The following is a 16,349-nucleotide window of genomic DNA, read 5'->3' on the forward strand; positions in this document are numbered from 1 at the left end:
TAATGCTAATAGTGTGCAAAGTGTCATCAGGGTAAATGGTGGCTACTGTGAAGAATCTGAAATATGAAACTTTTTTATTCACTTTTTTGTTTACCACTTAATTGCATGTATGTTTCATATGTTATTTCATAGTTTCGATGTGTTCAGTATTGTTCAACAATGTAGAGAAAATCCTATGACTGAGTAGGGGTGTCCAAACCTTTGACTGGTACTTTATATGGATTGTGCCATCCTTTCTGTTTGTATGTTGACGATTAAAGTCCAGCTGCCTTACATCTACATGCAAAACCAGACCCAGATGTGTAGCCTATGGCTCTACATATTAAAAGCACCATAATCATAACCCCTGACTTACCTTCATTGCAGTCTGTGTCCTCAAAGCAGAAGCTGGCTTTGTGACCCTCTGCCACTTTTGTGCCATTGAGATCCAGCAGGTTATAGTTGGTAAAGATATCGATGCTGTGATTGTGCCTGGTAGAGGTAACACACACACGTAGTGAGTGCTGCAGGCAAAGGTACAGCTGGATTTATTACTGCTCTCACAACCATTGACAGATATAAAAATAGACTAATTCACTTTTGTTCTTACTCACAACACACAAAATCCCTAAAATGTGACAAGAACATTATGTAGTATGAAGCTTCCATGTGTTTTCTAGAAGCAAATTCAAATATTAACAAACTTGATAGGTGGGGACTGAACCCATGGTATAAACACTAGAGCACAGTTCTGCATGTCCCATGATTTCCAGGTTTTCCCATTAAATGGCACAAAACATTTAAAGGAAAAATCTACCTTAAACACTTGCACATTTATCTTTAGAATTGTGATCTTCAGCAGTGTTCAAAATATATTTTTTAATCAAATTCTTAGTTGACCTTTTTAGTTTAAGCATCTTTTTATAACATTTTTGTCTGTTTTCACTTTGGTTTTCTACATTTGCCACAATGGCATTCAACTACCAGCTGATAGTGGTGCCAGAGGGATTCAGACCGTCTTCCATTTCTAACTAAAGAGACTGATGCAGTAGCACTTTAGTCTGTCCAGCTGTTTCATCCCATCTGTATGCTCTGTTCAAACAGATCAGGTTCCAAAGCTTTAACTTTTATGCTATTACCAGTATTAAATTAGATTGGTCAATGCGCATATTATTTAACTGTCTGTGCAGATAACTCCAGTAGCAAACCCATATGGAAAAGATGTAGATAAATATTATAAAATTTGTATGTCCTTTGTCTGAAACTTGTATGTAAAGCATACAACAGTGAAACCAGATATAAGACCCTTAGTAAATTTGAACAAAATGAAACTTGTATGGGCGGCACGGTGGTGTAGTGGTCAGTGCTGTCGCCTCACAGCAAGAAGGTCCGGGTTCGAGCCCCGTGGCCGGCGAGGGCCTTTCTGTGTGGAGTTTGCATGTTCTCCCCGTGTCCGCATGGGTTTCCTCCGGGTGTTCCGGTTTCCCCCACAGTCCAAAGACATGCAGGTTAGGTTAACTGGTGACTCTAAATTGACCGTGAGTGTGAATGGTTGTCTGTGTCTATGTGTCAGCCCTGTGATGACCTGGCAACTTGTCCAGGGTGTACCCCGCCTTTCGCCCATAGTCAGCTGGGATAGGCTCCAGCTTGCCTGCGACCCTGTAGAACAGGATAAAGCGGCTAGAGATAATGAGATGAGATGAAACTTGTATGATTTGCGTATTTATCAGAACAATATATGACAGTAATGCAAAAGTGGCCACTTTCAGGAGTAAATCATATTCCTTATATGATGCACAATACATGAAACATAAACTGAAGGTGATGGAAAGGGTTTTTTTTAATAAGTTTCTTCTATTTCTTTTCCATATGGGAATGCAGCTCCTGCCCTCTTACAGCTGACAACACTATGGTGCTCACACTCAATTATAGTCATCTCATCTTCACGACACTTTGCCCCACTCATCACCATCTCAGTCACATTACTGCTGTCCCAGTACCAGGTTTCTTTTGGAACAAAGAGGATGTTAATAACACTGGATCTCGAGATGCCTTGTGGGTTGTCCTGGAAAAACTTGGTGTTCCCAGGAAAATGCTTGACATCATAATCTCTTTCCATCAAGGAATGAAAGCTTCTGTCAAGTCAGGTGGGGAAAGATCAGAACCCTTTGATGTAAGTAGTGGTACCAAACAAGGATGTGTTCTTGCGCTGCTCCTTTTCATTTTGTTTTTCTCAGTGATGCTGGCGCAGGCCTTTCAGGATTAACGAGAAGGAGTAGCTTTTGAATTTCGAACAACAGGAGGCCTCTACAACCAACAGTGATTCAAGGCCAAAACAAAAACCATCATCCATATAGCTCGTGATCTCCTTTTTGCAGATGATTGTGCACTTCTTGCACATTATTTGTCAGACATGCAACTTATCCTCGATGCTTTTTCCTAGTGAGCAAAAGCTTTTGGACTTGCAATTAGCATCAAAAAGACTGAACTACTGTACTTGACCATCCAGTCCTAGAGAGATGCCCCTCAGTGTTGCCAACTGTCTTCATTGATGGTAAACCACTGAAGACTGTTGATATTTTCACCTACCTCGGCTCTGTTGTCACCAGTGATTGTTAAATTGGACAAGGAGCTCAAAACTCAAATAGCGAAAGCTAGCTCAGTTTTTGGCAAATTGTATCACAGGCTATGGGATTCTCATGATGTATTGTGAAAGGTGAAGGTAGATGTCTACAAATCTGTTGTTCTCACCACTCTTCTCTATGGTACTGAGGCATGGACTCTATATCGCAAGCATATCAGACACAGCTAGATTCATTTCACATGAGATGTTTACATGAAATATGTCACATCAAATGGTCTGACAAGATCAATAACAGTGAAGTCCTTAAACGGTGCAATATCACCAGCATCAAAGCAATTCTTATCAAAACAAACCTGAGGCCACCTTGTTAGAATGCAGGACTCAGGAATACCAAAGCAGCTACTCTTTGGTTAGCTGTCAAACGCCCATTTCTTCATTTTAAGTATAATCTGAAAGACAACTTGAAATGCTGCAACTTCCCCATCAGTGCATGGAAAAATCTGGCTGAGGATCACCTGAAATGGAGATCCACCCAATTTTTCAAGATATCAAATTTCAAAAAGACTAGACAAGAGCACCGTGATCACCTGCCTGCTAAAATGAAAGCTCGACATCTTGCAAATACTGTGCAAACATAATTAATTTGCACTGTGATTTTGTTGCACGCAGCAGGGCTAGGCTTGTTCTCCATGAAAAGACTCATGGCATACCTCCTTGTGCAGACAATCACACATGCTCCACCTGTGGAAAAGTTTGCAAGAATGCGAAGGGTCTGAAGATCCAAATAAAGAGCCACAAACTCTAATTTTTACTGAACCCTCATCCGTTGTTCATGACGGAAGAGTCCATCCATATTGTTGATATTATAGATACAGTGGTGCTTGAAAGTTTGTGAACCCTTTAGAATTTTCTATATTTCTGCATAAATATGACCGAAAACATCATCAGATTTTCACACAAGTCCTAAAAGTAGATAAAGAGAACCCAGTTAAACAAATGAGACAAAAATATTATACTTGGTCACTTATTTATTGAGGAAAATGATCCAATATTACATATCTGTGAGTGGCAAAATTATGTGAACCTCTAGGATTAGCAGTTAATTTGAAGGTGAAATTAGAGTCAGGTGTTTTCAATCAATGGGATGACAATCAGGTGTGAGTGGGCACCCTGTTTTATTTAAAGAACAGGGATCTATCAAAGTCTGATCTTCATAACATATGTTTGTGGAAGTGTATCATGGCAGGAACAAAGGAGATTTCTGAGGACCTCAGAAAAAGCGTTGTTGATGCTCATTGGGCTGAAAAAGGCTACAAAACCATCTGTAAAGAGTTTGGACTCCACCAATCCACAGTCAGACAAATTGTTTACAAATGGAGGAAATTCAAGACCACTGTTACCCTCCCCAGGAGTGGTCGACCAACAAAGATCACTCCAAGAGCAAGGCGTGTAATAGTCGACGAGGTCACAAAGGACCCCAGGGTAACTTCTAAGCAACTGAAGGCCTCTCTCACATTGGCTAATGTTAATGTTCATGAGTCCACCATCAGGAGAACACTGAACAACAATGGTGTGCATGGCAGGGTTGCAAGGAAAAAGCCACTGCTCTCCAAAAAGAGCATTGCTGCTCGTCTGCAGTTTGCTAAAGATCACGTGGACAAGCCAGAAGGCTATTGGAAAAATGTTTTGTGGATGGATGAGACCAAAATAGAACTTTTTGGTTTAAATGAGCAGCGTTACATTTGGAGAAAGGAAAGCACTGCATTCCAGCATAAGAACCTTATCCCATCTGTGAAACATGGTGGTGGTAGTATCATGGTTTGGGCCTGTTTTGCTGCATCTGGGTAAGGACGACTTGCCATCATTGAGGGAACAATTAATTCTGAATTATACCAGCGAATTCTAAAGGAAAATGTCAGGACATCTGTCCATGAACTGAATCTCAAGAGAAGGTGGGTCATGCAGCAAGACAACAACCCTAAGCACACAAGTCGTTCTACCAAAGAATGGTTAAAGAAGAATAAAGTTAATGTTTTGGAATGGCCAAGTCAAAGTCCTGACCTTAATCCAATGGAAATGTTGTGGAAGGACCTGAAGCGAGCAGTTCATGTGAGGAAGCCCACCAACATCCCAGAGTTGAAGCTGTTCTGTACGGAGGAACGGGCTAAAATACCTTCAAGCCGGTGTGCAGGACTGATCAACAGTTACCAGAAACGTTTAGTTGCAGTTACTGCTGCACAAGGGGGTCACACCAGATACTGAAAGCAAAGGTTCACATACTTTTGCCACTCACAGATATGCAATATTGGATAATTTTCTTCAATAAATAAATGAGCAAGTATAATATTTTTGTCTCATTTCTTTAACTGGGTTCTCTTTATCGACTTTTAGGACTTGTGTGAAAATCTGATGTTGTTTTAGGTCATATTTATGCAGAAATATCGAAAATTCTAAAGGGTTCACAAACTTTCAAGCACCACTGTACAAGCAACCCCCTAGCCACCCCTGTCAGGGTTACGACAAACCAAACACCCAGCTATGGATTTAGCCCCACTGCCTTGTGGGAAACTTGGTGAGAGTGCAAGGCTAAGGGAGTTAACCCTAACAGAAAATCCGGAATGGGGCTCCGAAGGCGGTTGTATGGCAACACTTTCCATCTCCCGGCAGCTCCTGCATCCTAACTCTTCCCCAGCTGTCTTGACGATGTCTTGCCACTGGACACGAAGGGTTTGGATGAGAGAGTGAGGCCGACTCTGCGCAAATCTCCCTCACTATAAACAAAGTCACGCGCCAGTCATGATGTCAACTTGATTACCAACACCCGCATAAGTCCTGCGGCGATAGGGGAGTGGCAAAGCAGCAGGTGTGGAGTCACTGGAAGCTGCAGTCACAATCCTGCACGTAGGCGGCTCAGGCTATAGGGTCATTCCCCACTGGACAAGAAGCAGCAGTGGAGTCCGGCAGACTCCTGAGATGACCGAGCAGCCCTTTTTAGGATCACTCTGCTCGCCTCCACAGCATGAGGACGGGGCTAGAAAAGGTGCCCTAAAAATAGTCTGCTTCACCTACCCTGGCCAGAATACCGCGCCTGGCGGGGATCCCATATAGCGGTCGACATACAAAGAATACGAGAAGAATTCCACTCACCTTAGCATCCTGGAATGTACGCACATTACTCGACTCAGCTCTGTCCCAAGGACCAGAAAGAAGAACAGCTCTCGTAGCTAGAGAACTTGCACGCTACAAAGTCGACATCGCTGCATTAAGCAAAACACGCTTAGCCGATAAGGGTCAACTCACAGAAACTGGTGGCAGGTACACCTTCTTTTGGAGTGGGCGTAGCAAGAAAGAGCGTCGTGAAGCTGGTGTCGGTTTCGCCATTAGATCCGAAATCGTAAGAAAGCTCGACAACATTCCGCAAGGCCTCAATGACCGGCTCATGAAAATGCAGCTCCCCCTAGAGAAAGGTAAGAAAGCCACACTGATCAGTGCTTACGGTCCCACTATGACTAACCCTGAAGAGACCAAAGACAAGTTCTATGAAGAACTCGATGCTCTAATCACTGCAGTCCCACAGTCTGAGAAGCTCATCATCTTAGGCGACTTTAATGCTCGTGTTGGCACTGATTACAAGGCGTGGGATCGAGTGATTGGAAAACATGGCATAGGGAAATGTAACAGCAATGGCCACCTTCTATTGAGGACGTGTGCCACGCACGACCTTACTGTCACCAACACCTTGTTCCGCTTGCCTACCCGAAACAAAACCTCATGAATGCACCCCCGTTCCAAGCACTGGCACCTCATTGACTATGTCATCGTCAGGGCTTGTGACAGACGAGATGTACGAGTAACCAGGGCCATGTGCGGTGCTGACTGCTGGACTGACCACAGACGCATTGTTTCAAAGCTTAATCTCCATATCCCACCCAAAAGAAGACCACAGGGACAAAGAGTCGTCAAGAGGGTAAATGTAACCAAACTGAAAGATACCACAGCAGTGCAGGAGCTCAAGAACGCTCTCGATCACCAGCTCCCTGAGCCTCCTGGCACCTTAGAAGCCGACATTGAGGCAGCGTGGGCGTCTTTCAGGGATACAGTTCACTCAATGGCATATGGGGTTTTGGGGCCAACCACAAAAAAACATCAAGATTGGTTCGACGAGAACGACAAGGAAATCAATGAACTGCTGGATGTGAAACATCGTCTCCTCAGAGTCCACCAGAGCGACCCTTCATGCCCATCAAAGAAGGCCGCCTTTGCCGACATCCGTAATAAGATCAGAGCCAAGCTTCGAAGCATGCAAGACTGCTGGCTCAGTGCCAAGGCTGATGAAATTCAAAGGTACGCGGATCAGCACGACACCAAGCGTTTCTACGACTCATTGAAAGCAGTATATGGACCCAAGTCCTCAGGAGCATCACCCCTCCTTTCAGCAGATGGTTCAACTTTGCTCACTGATAAGAACCAAATCCTAGAGCGCTGGGCTGAACATTTCAACAATGTGCTCAACCGTCCTTCAGCTATCAATGACGAGGCAATTCAGCGACTACCGCAGGTGCCAATTAACTCTGCACTTAACTCCCTCCCCTCGGTCGTGGAAGTTGCGAAAGCGATCAAAGAGATGCCATCTGGAAAAGCACCTGGACAGGATGCCATCCCTGCCGAGGTGTACAAAACAGGCGGACCCGTCCTGCTGAACAGGCTTGTCAGCCTCTACCACATCATGTGGGAACAAGAACAACTTCCCCAGGAGTTCAAAGACGCCTCCATCGTCCACATTTTCAAACACAAAGGTAAACGTCAGTGCTGTGACAACCATCATGGCATCTCCCTCCTCTCCATTGCAGGGAAGATCTTGGCCCGTGTCATGCTAAACCGCCTGTTGCTTCACCTGGAGCAAGAGGACCTTCTCCCCGAGAGTCAGTGCGGCTATCGTGCAGGACGTGGCACAATCGACATGATCTTTGCTGCACGCCAGCTTCAGGAGAAGTGCATTGAACAATATCAAGATCTCTACACTACCTTTGTTGACCTGACCAAAGCGTTTGACACTGTAAGCAGAGATGGCCTTTGGAAGATCATGGCCAAGTTTGGTTGCCCCGAAAAGTTCATTACCATGGTACGCCAATTCCATGATAGTATGATGGTCCATGTTCTTGATGATGGAAACTCATCGGATGACTTCCCAGTAACCAATGGAGTCAAGCAAGGCTGTGTCCTGGCCCCGACCCTGTTCAGTATGATGTTCTCGGCCATGCTAATGGACGCATTCAGAGATTCCAACAATGGCATACACATCAAATACCAGTGCAACGGAAAATTGTACAACTCAAGGCGTCTGCAAGCTGTTACCAAAGTAAAGGAGACAGTGATCAGAGACCTCCTTTTTGCTGATGACTGCGCTCTTAATGCGCTGACAGAGCCAGACATGCAACTGCTGATGGACAAGTTTTCTGGTGCCTGTGACAACTTTGGGCTCACCATCAGCATCAAGAAAACAGAGGTCATGTATCAGCCCACCCCCGGAGTCCAACATCACGACCCTGCCATCACTGTAAAAGGGAAGTGCTTAAAATCGACTGGTGAATTCACCTATCTGGGTAGTACATTAACAAATAAGGCCAACCTAGATGCCGAAGTCAACTGCAGAATTGCGAAAGCTAGTGCTGCTTTCGGGAGACTTCGTAGAACCGTCTGGGAGAGAACAGGCATTCGCATCAACACTAAACTAAAGGTGTACAAAGCGGTCGTTCTTACAACCTTACTGTACGGCTGTGAAACATGGACTCTCTACCGTCGCCACGAAAAGCAAATCAATAGGTTCCATCTCAACTGTCTAAGGAATATCCTTAACGTTTAGTGGCAGGATAGAGTCCCCGATACAGAGGTATTGCAGCATGCAGACATGCAAAGTTCCATCACCATGATGCGCAGGGCCCAAGTCAGATGGGCTGGTCACCTAACGCGCATGACAGACAGCAGAATTCCTAAGCAGCTGTTCTATGGAGAATTATCTGTGGGCAAACGCAAAGCCGGGGGGCAACGGAAACGATACAAAGACACGCTTAAGGCCTCTCTGAAGGACTTTGCAATCGATGTCAATGCGTGGGAAATCCTCGCGCTCAACCGCTCCACTTGGCGGCGCACCATCTTGAACAGCGCAACCTTTTCTGAGTCCAACAGGATTGGGGCGGCCGTGGAGAAGAGAAAGAAAAGGAAGGAGAAGGAGTCATCTCGGCAGCCAACCATTAGGTGCGAAACCTGCGGGCGACTATTTCGTGCCAGGATAGGGCTCATTAGCCACATGCGAACACATAAACTCAATTGACATCTTGGTCATCTTCACTCGTGAAGGACGAACAATATTCATCCTAGGGTGGCCAGACGTCCGGCTTTAGGCCGGACCGTCTGTCTTTTCAATGTCTTGTCCGGCGTCCGGCGCAGCATCAAGCCGGACGTACATTTGTCCTCCTTTTAGAGACGATGAGCGGAATTATATAATATCGACTTGCCAGACTGGAAGAGCAGAGTTCTAGAATAACGTTTTGTAGGGAAACTGCAGATCTGTGCTGCACACTAGTAATCTACAATAAAGAGTCTATGGCTCGATGTTTTTTGGCATGCAATGCGAACTCCGCACCGCGAGGCGTTGCGTTCTAGAACGCGTTGCGCTCTATCCTTTGATGATCTTCCTGGCGCGTGCCTAGTGCCCTGCCCCCCTGGCCCTGGCTGGGACTTGGAAACACGAGTCTGTCCGGTAGACCAGCTGCTCACAACTTAACTTGTTAGGATATGGATGACAGTGCAAATGCACATCTACTATATCTACCTTAAGTTTAATTTCAGTGGTTTGCTACTCCACAATGTTTTTAATAAATACAAATATGGTGTTCTAGCCAATTAAGAGCTAATACATGAATTATAATAAATACTATGAATGCTTTAAAACGTTTTATAATGTTGCTGGTTATGTTGCCTATTTGTTCTTTGAGAATCTACAAATGTTGTGCTTTTTGGTACTCAGCACCTTAAGTTTAATTTCAGTGGTTTGTTAACTCCACAATGTTTTTAATAAATATAAATACTGTGTGTTCTAGCCAATTAAGAGCTAATACATGAATTATAATAAATACTATGAATGCTTTGACCTTGCTCTTTTTTCCCCACAATCATAATCTTTAACCCTACAAACCTGCGATGTTGATTTCACCAAACTTGAGTGACTTGCATAAAAATAATCCATTCTCAATCTTGCCACTGTGGTTTACATAAAAATTTGAGGGCTATGAATCAGATGGGATTTGCCATTATTCACCCTAAAATTGATTAGAATGCAGGAAATTGTATCTAAGAAATACAAAATTTTCTGGGGGAGGGCCCCCAGATCCCCCGTCCAAATAATGTCCTCCTTTTTGGTGTTATGGAAATGGTCACCCTAATTCATCCCCCCCGTTTGTACCAACATGCTTGGCCAGTAAATATTATTCTGAATCTGATTTAAAAAAAAAAGTTGTTCTAACTCTATTAGCCAATCACAAGGGAGTGTATGCGACTTCAGCCAATAGTCATAAAATTGTCAGATGACGCGCGACAATCCTCCACCAATTAAATCGCCGGGGAGGCGGGCGCACGACGTAAGGCGACTGAAGAAGCGGTTTTGAGCGATTGGGCTCAGATTACTGTTTCATTGTCGTAAGCGAGTTTTTCCATCAGTTGATTTGCTTATTCTTCATCGTGAAGGATGAGAGAGATTGTTCATTTGCAAGCAGGACAGTGCGGTAACCAAATTGGGGCCAAGGTAAGAAGTGAAAGACGGTCTTTTGAACAAATCCTCAGGTTTTCCTGGCCTCTCTCCAAGACTGTCTGGAGGCCTCCGTCTGTTTTAGCTCTTGGAGATTATTGTTTAACAGTCCCATTAGTTTTAAGCGCTTTTATCTTAACTTACAATTTTCGTACCACAGGCTCAGTAATAACTGATATAAACTTTTTAATGCAACAAATATATTCTTAGAAATTGTGTTTTAAACGACAAGCGGTTTGCTGTAAATGAACTAATGCTGAAACAATGCAGCTGCTGAAGGGTGTTAACCGGCGCGCGCGCCGCCGGCCGTTAACATGCGCGCGCCGCCGGCCGTTAACATGCGCGCGCCGCCGGCCGTTAACATGGCCGGTTGTATCTGGTTCGGCTCATGGATATCACTCAGCGGCCACATTATAAACAGCAACAACTCCACCCCATTTTTATTTATTCGCTGTCCGAATCACAAAATGCTTAATAAATAAAATAATTTAAAAAAATATTTATTTATTTATTTATTTATTTACACTACCGTTCAAAAGTTTGGGGTCACCCAGACAATTTTGTGTTTTCCATGAAAAGCCACACTTTTTTTATTTACCACTATAAGTTGTAAAATGAATAGAAAATATAGTCAAGACATTTTTCTGGCCATTTTGAGCATTTAATCGACCCCACAATTAATGTGATGCTCCAGAAACTCAATCTGCTGAAAGGAAGGTCAGTTTTATAGCTTCTCTAAAGAGCTCAACTGTTTTCAGCTGTGCTAACATGATTGGACAAGGGTTTTCTAATCATCCATTAGCCTTCTGAGGCAATGAGCAAACACATTGTACCATTAGAACACTGGAGTGAGAGTTGCTGGAAATGGGCCTCTATACACCTATGGAGATATTGCACCAAAAACCAGACATTTGCAGCTAGAATAGTCATTTACCACATTAGCAATGTATAGAGTGGATTTCTGATTAGTTTAAAGTGATCTTCATTGAAAAGAACAGTGCTTTTCTTTCAAAAATAAGGACATTTCAAAGTGCCCCCAAACTTTTGAATGGTAGTGTATTTATTTATTTTTAATGTTTTTAACAAAAACCCCAATTTTTTGTGCCCTCAGTTTTGGGAGGTCATTAGTGACGAGCATGGCATTGACCCTACAGGCAGTTACCATGGTGACAGTGATCTTCAGCTGGACAGAATTAATGTCTACTACAATGAAGCTACAGGTGAAGGGTTTTTCAAGGTTATCAAACTTTATTAAAAAAAAAAAACCTTTTTTTTTAATGCATTTTTCCTTACTTCATTTTGATCCTTTCAGGAGGCAAGTATGTCCCCCGTGCTGTACTAGTAGATTTGGAGCCAGGTACCATGGACTCTGTGAGGTCTGGACCTTTCGGGCAAATTTTCAGGCCTGACAACTTTGTTTTCGGTAACTATTGCACAGTTTCCTTTTTCATCTCTTTTTTTTTTTTTTTTTTGCACGAACATGCAGATCATGGGTAAGAAGCCATGGAATGCAAGCTGCCTAGTGGGCCACTTTTGGTAAGCAGAACTGGCGCTGCGGGATGAACCGAATGCCGGGTTAAGGTGCCCGATGCTGACGCTCATCAGACCCCATAAAAGGTGTTGGTTGATATAGACTGCAGGACGGTGGCCATGGAAGTTGGAATCTGCTAAGGAGTGTGTAACAACTCACCTGCTGAATCAACCAGCCCTGAAAATGGATGGCGCTGGAGCATCGGGCCCATACCCGGCCGGCGCCAGCAGAACGTGGAAAGGGGGGTCCCCCCCGCCCCGTATGGGCCATAAGCCACGACGAGTAGGAGGGCCGCTGTGGTGGCGCGGAAGCCTCGGGCGTGGGCCCGGGTGGAGCTGCCGCAGGTGCAGATCTTGGTGGCAGTAGCAAATATTCAAACGAGAGCTTTGAAAGCCGAAGTGGAGAAGGGTTCCATGTGAACAGCAGTTGAACATGGGTCAGTCGGTCCTAAGGGATGGGCGAATGCTGTTCCGAAAGGCGGGGCGATGGCCTCCGTTGCCCCCAGCCAATCGAACATGCTGATTTTTTTAGAATTTATTCATTTATTTATTACTAGCATGTGGATGTTAATGTGGTAAATCTGATTGTCGTCTGTCTTGCAGTCAAATTTTTTATGAATTTTGGCTGTTCACTTCATTTTGATTCATCTACTGTTTGTTGCTAGCTCTAAAACTGTCAGTGCTTCCTCTCCACAGGCCAGAGTGGTGCTGGTAACAACTGGGCCAAGGGCCACTACACAGAAGGTGCTGAACTGGTGGACTCTATCTTGGATGTGGTGCGTAAGGAGGCTGAGAGCTGCGACTGCCTGCAGGGCTTCCAACTCACTCACTCGCTGGGTGGTGGTACTGGGTCAGGCATGGGCACCCTGCTCATCAGCAAAATCCGTGAGGAGTACCCTGACCGCATTATGAACACCTTCAGCGTTGTCCCCTCACCCAAAGTCTCCGATACAGTAGTGGAGCCTTACAATGCCACACTGTCTGTCCACCAACTGGTAGAGAACACGGACGAGACGTACTGCATTGACAACGAAGCCCTGTACGACATCTGTTTCCGTACCCTCAAACTCACAACACCAACATATGGTGACCTGAACCACTTGGTCTCTGCCACCATGAGTGGAGTTACAACATGTCTGAGGTTCCCTGGGCAGCTCAATGCCGATCTGCGCAAATTGGCTGTAAACATGGTGCCGTTCCCCCGTCTGCACTTCTTCATGCCTGGTTTTGCCCCACTGACCAGCAGGGGTAGCCAGCAATACCGTGCTCTCACTGTACCTGAATTAACCCAGCAGATGTTTGATGCCAAGAACATGATGGCTGCTTGTGATCCACGTCACGGGCGCTACCTCACGGTAGCTGCTGTTTTCCGTGGCCGCATGTCCATGAAGGAGGTGGATGAGCAGATGCTCAATGTGCAGAACAAGAACAGCAGCTACTTTGTTGAATGGATCCCCAACAATGTGAAGACCGCTGTGTGCGACATCCCACCCCGTGGCCTGAAGATGGCTGCCACCTTCATTGGAAACAGCACAGCTATCCAGGAGCTGTTCAAGCGCATCTCCGAGCAGTTCACAGCCATGTTCAGACGCAAGGCTTTCCTGCATTGGTACACGGGTGAGGGTATGGATGAGATGGAGTTCACAGAGGCTGAGAGCAACATGAATGACCTGGTGTCTGAGTACCAGCAGTACCAGGATGCAACTGCTGAAGAAGAAGGAGAGTTTGATGAGGAGGGAGAAGAGGAGCTGGCTTAAATATGTTTTGTCGGTCACTTTTTCATGTTTTTCTGTTCAACTTTTATTTTCCCCCTCTTTTTGAGTTCTTTTTCAGATTTTGTGTTCCTCACTTATGTGCCTTCCAAGTTCTTTGGTTAATGCCAATAAAACATGCAGTTAATAATCATGGTCTGAGGGTATTTGTAGTGACTAATCTAAGTCTTAATAAAATCATCCTATTAAGATCAATAGGGCTGTATTGCAGTGTTCTGGCACCAGGGTCAGTTTGGTAAACTGGCTTTTCTTAAATATTTTAAGAGGTTAAGGTCTTCAACTCATTTGCATGTTTCACCCAGCAAAGCATGAGGGGCATTCACTGTGACCATCTGTGGTCACATTGCACAATTTTCAATAAAGTAATTATTGAATAGATTTGCTCAGGGGTGTCAAACATACGGCCTGCAAAAAGATTCAAAACGGCCCACTTGTGAACCAAAGAGTCTCCGTTCTTTGCATTAACCATTACCATGAAACAGAATTTGTCATCATCCACTAGGTGGTGACAACCTCATCTCATTATCTCTAGCCGCTTTATCCTGTCCTACAGAGTCACGGGCAAGCTGGAGCCTATCCCAGCTGACTACGGCCGAAAGGCGGGGTACACCCTGGACAAGTTGCCAGGTCATCACAGGGCTGACACATAGACACAGACAACCATTCACACCTACGGTCAATTTAGAGTCACCAGTTAACCTAACCTGCATGTCTTTGGACTGTGGGGGAAACCGGAGCACCCGGAGGAAACCCACGGGGAGAACATGCAAACTCCACACAGAAAGGCCCTTGCCGGCCATGGGGCTCGAACCCGGACCTTCTTGGTGTGAGGCGACAGTGCTAACCACTACATCACCGTGCCGCCCCGGTGACAACCTATTTCAAGTAAACAGCTGGTCATTCATGACTAAAGAGAGTTTCTTGCTGTGTCAAGATGTTGTCAATGAAAGTTGATAGTCAAAGCTTTCAGGAAAAGTGGACAAAAGCCTACTTGTTTTGGGAGGTTAAGTGTAAGCAATTTGTTTAGCTTGCTCACAGCTCTGCTCACTGAATCTCTTTGACGTGTGTGTGTGTGTGTGTGTGTGTGTGTGTATAAATAGTATTTTCTGCAATGCATCCAGGTTCAGTTGACCCCAGCAGCTCATTTGTGGTATCTGGACAACACACGTGTTGACATTAATATCTCATCTCATTATCTCTAGCCGCTTTATCCTTCTACAGGGTCGCAGGCAAGCTGGAGCCTATCCCAGCTGACTACAGGCGAAAGGCGGGGTACACCCTGGACAAGTCGCCAGGTCATCACAAGGCTGACACATAGACACAGACAACCATTCACATTCACACCTACGGTCAATTTAGAGTCACCAGTTAACCTAACCTGCATGTCTTTGGACTGTGGGGGAAACCGGAGCACCCGGAGGAAACCCACGCGGACACGGGGAGAACATGCAAACTCCGCACAGAAAGGCCCTCGCCGGCCCCGGGGCTCGAACCTGGACCTTCTTGCTGTGAGGCGACAGCACTAACCACTACACCACCGTGCCGCCGACATTAATATTACGTGGCAAAACAAAAAGCTATTTTATTTCTATATGTGTTTAATATGCCAAGGGCTGGCAATGGTATGATGGGCTGGCTGGTTCTGCATCAGTTACATGTAGCATTAAGACATATGATTAAATTCTGTCAGAGCAACTACTGGTGTCTACAGCATGAACACATTGTTGACCTATTAAATAAACTTAGTCGGGGCAAATACACCGTAACTGTAGATATTCATTTAACCACTCAAACTTTTGAACTAAGGGTGGCACGGTGGTGTAGTGGTTAGCACTGTCGCCTCACAGCAAGAAGGTCTTGGGTTCGAGCCCAGCAGCCGACAGGGGCCTTTCTGTGTGGAGTTTGCATGTTCTCCCTGTGTCCGCGTGAGTTTCCTCCGGGTGCTCCGGTTTCCCCCACAGTCCAAAGACATGCAGGTTAGGCTAACTGGTGACTCTAAATTGACCGTAGGTGTGAATGGTTGTGTCTGTGTCGGACCTGTGATGACCTGGCGATTTGTCCAGGGTGTACCCTGCCTCTTGCCTGTAGTCACCTGGGATAGACTACAGCTTGCCTGCGACCCTGTCAGACAGGATAAGCAGCTACAGATAATGGATGGATGGAACTTTTGAACTAGCCTGGCAAAGTAATACAGACCCTACATTGTAAATTCAACGTAATCAGGCTACATGGAGTGGTTTGTGTGCATCAACATAATTCAATAGGTTACATTGTTGATGCATTCTATATATACACCCAGAGTCAATGGCTTACCATCTGTTTCCATCTTGAAAAATCTAACAATAGTCCTCTTCTAACCGGTTCTGAATGATGTTCTTCTGTTGGCAGTTGCCAAAATTTTGAACGTGCACTGTGCAGCACTCAATTATGTCATTTGGTTTACTGAGTGAACAGGGTAAAGGATTTTAAAAGCAACCGACTGATACGTAAGTGGCGGTGATTGCTTTCAGGCAGCAGAGAAGAACAAGTATCAAGGTGTTAATAAAGATGTGTAAAAATTAGCAAAGAGGTACTACCAGCACTGCTTACTGAATAAGGGTTTTTGGTTATATACTGTATATCCACTATCTCAACAGCTAGTAAGCTGCAAACTGGACTACAGGTAACGCTGTAATGTACA

The 16,349-nt window shown here is 44.9% G+C and overlaps 1 protein-coding gene across 1 annotated transcript; it reads left to right on the forward strand.

Annotated features, from left to right (window-relative positions):
* Positions 1-10,186: 10,186 nt before the first annotated feature.
* On the forward strand, positions 10,187-13,799 carry LOC132898299 (tubulin beta-4B chain-like). The gene is made up of 4 exons (XM_060939808.1): positions 10,187-10,364; positions 11,479-11,587; positions 11,680-11,790; positions 12,594-13,799. Exons 1-4 carry the CDS (start codon positions 10,308-10,310, stop codon positions 13,652-13,654), a joined length of 1,338 nt encoding a protein of 445 aa, XP_060795791.1. The 5' UTR covers positions 10,187-10,307; the 3' UTR covers positions 13,655-13,799.
* The last annotated feature ends 2,550 nt before the right edge of the window (positions 13,800-16,349 follow it).

This window comes from Neoarius graeffei, chromosome 14 (assembly GCF_027579695.1).
Source record: "Neoarius graeffei isolate fNeoGra1 chromosome 14, fNeoGra1.pri, whole genome shotgun sequence".
NCBI classification, from domain to species: Eukaryota; Metazoa; Chordata; class Actinopteri; order Siluriformes; family Ariidae; genus Neoarius; species Neoarius graeffei.

Excerpts from the sequence above, each read along its gene's own strand:
- LOC132898299 (XM_060939808.1), top strand. The coding sequence starts at position 10,308 with ATGAGAGAGATTGTTCATTTGCAAGCAGGACAGTGCGGTAACCAAATT. Across the intron at positions 10,365-11,478 it reads GTAACCAAATTGGGGCCAAG|TTTTGGGAGGTCATTAGTGA; the intron begins GTAAGAAGTGAA and ends TTGTGCCCTCAG. Across the intron at positions 11,588-11,679 it reads CTACTACAATGAAGCTACAG|GAGGCAAGTATGTCCCCCGT; the intron begins GTGAAGGGTTTT and ends TGATCCTTTCAG.